Below are 5,705 nucleotides of genomic sequence, written 5' to 3' on the forward strand. Positions count from 1 at the left end.
CAGGACCTTTGAGTAACAAGGTGGTCCCTTATTCCTAAGGCAACCAACAATATTATTTTCACAAGACTGCCCTCCCCCTCTGGTTAAGCTGTCTGAAATCTCTTTCTTATGGAAGATCCTTTCTCAGTATGTGTTCGATTTCCAAAGATACACAATGAATATAGCACACTTAACCAGAGAAACACAAAAGCTGTAATACAAGAGTTTCGAAAATAATTTTTTAAGAACTTTGCAGTTTTTCCATTCCGTAGATAGTTTAGCCCATGGCTACTAGTTTAAACATAATTATTCCAAACTGAAGTCCCATAGACTCGAGATTCAGTTCAGAGATAACGAGTGGAAATGAGAGAAATAACACTTGTATTTAAATGAAAACAAATTGATTACAATAAAATGAAAAATGGAGAAGATGGTTGTTACTCGTGAGGAGTCTCAAGTGGGTGATACAGAAAGAAGAAGAAGTGTTGTCACTTAACTAAAGTTAAAACTATACAAATAAAAACTACAAAAATAAACTAAGTGATCTCTTCTTAAGGAATTCAATCCCTCAGGAATTCGATGTTTCTCTTCGTGCTGGGACGCCCTATTTATAGGTAGAAGAATGAATGGCAAACTTGTAAATCTTTTGGAGTCAGTTTCTTGACTGCATGAAAGGGGCGGTGTGAACAGTGCTTTGAGGGGCGCACGTGGCTGGATGGGACAGTTTTGTTTGAGATTTGTCTTTCCTTCTGACCTCCCCATGCCTTGCTTTCCTTTTCGGTCAATAGGAACCGTTTATTCCCTGCTGCGCACATTTCTCCTTGGTTGAGTGCTGCTCTTTGTGTTAAGTTGGAAACTTCTTTTCATCGTTTCCTGTAAAGTGGTCAGAGAGGTTGAGTAAGTGAAGCAGGTGTATTTAATGTTCCAAATTCGTTCTCCTTTTTATATATTTTTCCAAAAGATTACACCACCTTCCGTTCCCCACTGTGTTTTGGTGAGAAAGATATAAAACATGTGCTTTTAGTGCTAAAGTTGCTCATCAGGCGAGGGAACCGATGGTATTTTGCCACCAAAATAGGCTTAGATGGGCACAAATTTTCGTCCCATCAAACACCTCAAAACTAAACTGTTGGTTGTCCTCAAACAACTCAGAAATAGTGGCTTAGGCTGCTCAATTTCAAAGAATAGCTCAACTTCTGAAGCTTGAGCCAACAACTAATCATAACTTTTCAAAGATTGAACTACTTTCTACAGGTGGTGAGTAGAAAGAATTTGTTCCCAGGTAAGTGATGATTGCTGATCTTCTGTCTCACTATCACTCAGGGTTGGTGTTTCTCTGTCCATTTCTGGATGTGATTCTTCAAACTTGCTTATCTGCTGCTTTACTAAGAAGTGCAGGTGTCTTCCATGTCAAGGATCTTTGTGAAAAGGATTGATGGAAGGGTGTTAAAAGTGGAATGGTCACAAGTTTAGAGTCAAGGAATAGTTCTTTATGCTTCAGAGATGGACTTTTCTGTTTGAGGGGACACCTTGTCTTTTGTACCTTCTTCTCCTCCTTTGGAGGAAGCTTTTCTGGTATTTTCTTCTGAATTCTTTTGAATGGTTGTTCCCATTTTTCTTTTTCTTTCTTTTTGTCCTTTGTGCTCATTTCAGATTTGTTCCTTTCTCCTTTTAATTGACCTGGGAATGAGTGTGAGTGTGTGGGGTAAAGCTGTGGTGTGAATGGGAACATAAGTGTTTGGATGGTTAGTGTTTGGTGATTTGATCCTTGTTAGTGAAATTCACCTGTTCTTCAGCAGTACTTACAACATCAAGGCAAGTTTAGAAGTTTCATTGTGGTGACACCTCAGGAACGCTCTCATGAGTAAGTGTTTGGCATTTTTCGTTCCTCACCAGTTTTAGTTCACACAGATCAGCATTCTTCAAAAATCTGAAGATTAAATTCATTTCACATTTTCTATGTCAAGTATTCAGAGTAAGAACAAGCATGATTACTTAGTGACTTTGTGTTTCAGGCCAGTGGTTATTCAAAGTTTCACAGCCACAGTACTCTAAATGAGATGTATGCTCCAAAAAGTTTGATCTACAAGATTTTTCTATTTCAAAAAGAAATTACAATTACACTAAGGAACGAAAATGGAAATAAAAGGAAATAACAGAAAGCAATAAATGGGAAATAAGAAAAAAAATATAGGAGGATCTTTCTCCTTTTCAATAAGGACGTCTCTTGCCCAACTCAGAATTCTTCTCAGCATCACGTTCCTCCCGTGTGGGTGGTCTCCTGCTGAGCTGTTCTCTTACTCTTCTTACTTCAGCTTCAGGGAGCCACTTCTCAGCTTCTTTTAGTAGATCGCTGATCACAGCAGTGATGTGCACAATGGTGGATCTCATCATTATCCCACCATTGTGGATGTGCACCACTTGTTCCTTCACATCCAGCATTCAGTGTTCCAGCTAAGTGATTTTCCCCTCCAAATATCTACCAAAAGCTTTGAGAGCTTCTTTGGTTTCTGTTCGTTCCTCAGAATTTTTGAGGAGTTTCTTAAGCTGTAGTTCAGCTCTAGTGTTGTGCAGGGAGTAAGCAAGTTGCAGGGACTCAGATACTTTCTTGATTTCGTCCCTGACAGCTTGCAAGGTTGGTGCAGATGGTGCAGCTCTGATGCTGCTGATGTTGTCCTTGATGGTGTTAAGAAGCTGCTCTCTTTCTGTTCTCTGTTGTTCCTGGAATTTGTTGATAGCAGAAGAGAGTTGATCCATTCCGTTCCTAATAGCCTTCAGCTCTTCAGTGGTATCAGTCATGTTGATCTGAGGAACGGATGGAGTCTCAGGCAGCAACTTCTCTATCTTCTTCCCCATCATTTCAAACAGTTCAGCAATCCCTATCTGGGATTTTCTTCTTGAACCAATGGGGATTGCTGGAATGGGGGAAGATGGCTTCTTCTTCTTCTGGTTGATGTTGCCAGAAGCTGGAGGTCCTTCAGGTGCTTGCCTGATAGCAACCTCCTGTATTTTTGACGAAGAGGGGGCAGTTGTTGTTTGTTCCTCCATCAGTAGAGGGACTTCCAAGCCCTCTTCTTCTGCCAGAGACCTAACAATAGCCTCGTCCCCAGAAGTATCGGGACAGATGATGGGGCAAGAGAGGGGCCCTCCCAGACTGAGTTGCCTAGGGACAATTGGCTTTTTCATTTTAGGGGATTCAACAAGAATCCCCTTTCCTTTATCAAGGTTCTTTTGTGGTTGAGCCTCTTGCTCAGCCACCTGTTCTTCTGCAGCAGGTGCTGCATCTGTTTCTTTCATTCCCTCTCCTTCTTGTTGCCTAGGAGAGGGTTGCTGTGTCACTGGTGGTGGTGAAGAATGAGCAGTTGATGGTGGAGGGGACGGAACGATAGAAGATGAAGTAGCAGAGCTACTTGGGGACGTTTTCCTAGTAGCTGGATTGGACGTTCCTCCAGTCTTCAGCCTTTTTGAGATAGGCTCATTGTCTTCACTGTTCCCCTCTTTGTCAGAGAGGGTTATAGGTTTCTTAGAGGATGCTCCCTCTGGCCTTTTGGTGCTGCAGAAGGTTCTCTTCAGCCTTTGACTCGAACGTTCCCCCTTTCTTAGGGGAGCTTTGGCAGGGGACTTCTTTTTGCCCTGCTTGCTCTTAGTAGCAGCAGGGGCTTCTTTCTTCACCTTGGTGGGAGGTGGAATGGTTCTTCTTGCCTGGGTGTAGGCAGAAGTGGATGATTCTGAAGGGGTGGCCTTCGTGGTTGTCTTTTCTGGGGCTTCAAGGCCCTATTCTTCATCAAAATCACCAGCATCAGTGCGCCTGAATTCCTTAGGGACTGGTTCGCTGGTCTCAATGTAAGTGCTCCTCAGGTTACTCCAAGTTTTAGAATCGATGACAGATGCTGTCACCAACTCATCATCCTTGTAGGTATTCACTCCAGCTCTTAAATAGAGCTTTGTAATCAGGCAGGGATGACAGACAATAGTCTTCTTTATCTCTCTCTTAGACTGTCGTAGATAAGGGGTACTGCATCAAAATGGATGTTCCTCATAATGCAGTAGATTTTCACCTGGAGTGCCCACTTGACAGTGGCATCGTGGGTGGAGGGAGTGAGGTTAGAGTTGGCAAACAAAGCCTAGAATCTAGCTTCAGCTCTCATGCTCCCCTTGCAGAGGGATCTTTTTGAGTAGACAGGTTCTCGATGGCTATCAGGCTCTTAACGTCCCTTGTGAACTTCAAAACATCTTTGTTGTCGATGTATTCCTGGTATGGGCATTTGGGCACTGTGGGGAGATTGAGTACCTCTTTGATAGCAGCGGGGGAGAATGACACTTTCTTCCCCCTTACTTTCATCTCATCTTTGGTGTACCCTTAAGGCAGCCTCTTGGCGTGGTACAAAAACTCACCTACCAACGAGATGTTGACTTCTCGTTCGTCAGAGGCAAACAGAAGCCACTTCAGGCTGGTCAAGGATTTCTTCACAAAGGAAGGAATAAGAGCCTTGTCTTTTATAGAGATGTTCCTCTCTGGGTAGAGATGAGCAACCTCCTTTGTAACTTCGGGTTCCTGGCCATGGTCGGCCACAGGAATGACAGTTACTGAAAGTCTAGTCATGGTTATTGGAAGAAGGAAGGGTTTAAGGCAAAAATGCTGAATAGGGTGATGAGAGCAAAAGTTTCTAAGGTAGCAGAGAATGGTAAAGATTGACGAAGAAAGGAAATGAGTTTAAATAAGCATGCAGAGGAGGAAAAATGAGAGGTTTTTCGGGACGTTGAGGTTAAAGACAGGGAGTTGAAGAAGTGGTGGAATGGGAACGTTATGGAATGAAAGGTCAAGGTGAGTGGTATTCAACTGCTACTGATGGTGGTAAGGAGGTGGAATGGTTTAGGTTAGAAACGTGAGAGAGAGGGAAATAGGGTAGGAGCAGTTGCATTAATGGCTGAGGAGACAATTGCTTTTTCAGGGCACGTTTTCAAAATTTGCAATGAGTGCAGATTTGATAACGGTTGCATATACGTAAGTGACTCCGCAGGGACAGGTGTCCTTGTCACTCTTATCTCCTAAGCCAAGGAACATTCCCTATATAATAATAATAAACTAATTCCTAAAAATGCAAGCCTACTTAATAAAAGAACCCTGAAATATAAATTGCATTGTAAAGAAATACTACTTATTTTAAAAATTACAAATGAAGGTGTGTGCAAATTAAATTATATATATATATATATATATATATATATATATATATATATATATATATATATATTTTAAGAAATAAATATGGGAATGTGTGGTTATTGAACCACCCCAAAACTACGTTCCTGGAACGGAACGTATTTTATTTGGATTTGAAGTTGAACATCAGACATTCCTTCCATTTTGAGAGCTGTGTGGTTAAGGTTAACCACCCCAAAACTTTGCTCTTTGTTAGAGGGCAAAGGTATCCACTGGGTTGCCTCCTAGTCAGCGCTTAGTTTAATGTCTTTAGCTAGACATGTTACTAACCTCTCAGGTTTCTGGGGAGGTTGTTGAGGGAACTTTAGTATCCCATGGTAAATGGCCTGGTGTCCTGGTGTTAAGGCTAGCAGTTATCTGTCCCAGGTGGGACTCAATATTTCTGACCACAACATCATTCCTGGTAGCATATTCTTTGACATAGCTTTCCAGGGTGTTGATGCGTTGGTCATCTCTTTGGAATGGAGCATAATTGGATCTTCTCTGTGGTTCATATGCTCCA

At 42.0% G+C, this 5,705-nt stretch overlaps 1 protein-coding gene across 1 annotated transcript; it reads right to left on the reverse strand.

The window, feature by feature from the left end:
• Window positions 1–2,433: 2,433 nt before the first annotated feature.
• On the reverse strand, window positions 2,434–4,582 carry LOC133283864 (flocculation protein FLO11-like). Its single transcript, XM_061480787.1, has 2 exons — window positions 4,379–4,582; window positions 2,434–3,753 (listed from the first exon to the last, which is right to left on the reverse strand). Exons 1-2 carry the CDS (start codon window positions 4,580–4,582, stop codon window positions 2,434–2,436), a joined length of 1,524 nt encoding a protein of 507 aa, XP_061336771.1.
• Between the last annotated feature and the right edge of the window lie 1,123 nt (window positions 4,583–5,705).

The sequence above is a fragment of the Gastrolobium bilobum genome, unplaced genomic scaffold (genome assembly GCF_033153095.1).
Source record: "Gastrolobium bilobum isolate Gb01-03AN ecotype WA unplaced genomic scaffold, APGP_CSIRO_Gbil_v1 utg1721, whole genome shotgun sequence".
NCBI lineage: Eukaryota > Viridiplantae > Streptophyta > Magnoliopsida > Fabales > Fabaceae > Gastrolobium > Gastrolobium bilobum.

Excerpts from the sequence above, each read along its gene's own strand:
- LOC133283864 (XM_061480787.1), bottom strand. The coding sequence starts at position 4,582 with ATGACTAGACTTTCAGTAACTGTCATTCCTGTGGCCGACCATGGCCAG. Across the intron at positions 3,754-4,378 it reads GAGAAGTCAACATCTCGTTG|GGCCTTGAAGCCCCAGAAAA; the intron begins GTAGGTGAGTTT and ends GATGAAGAATAG.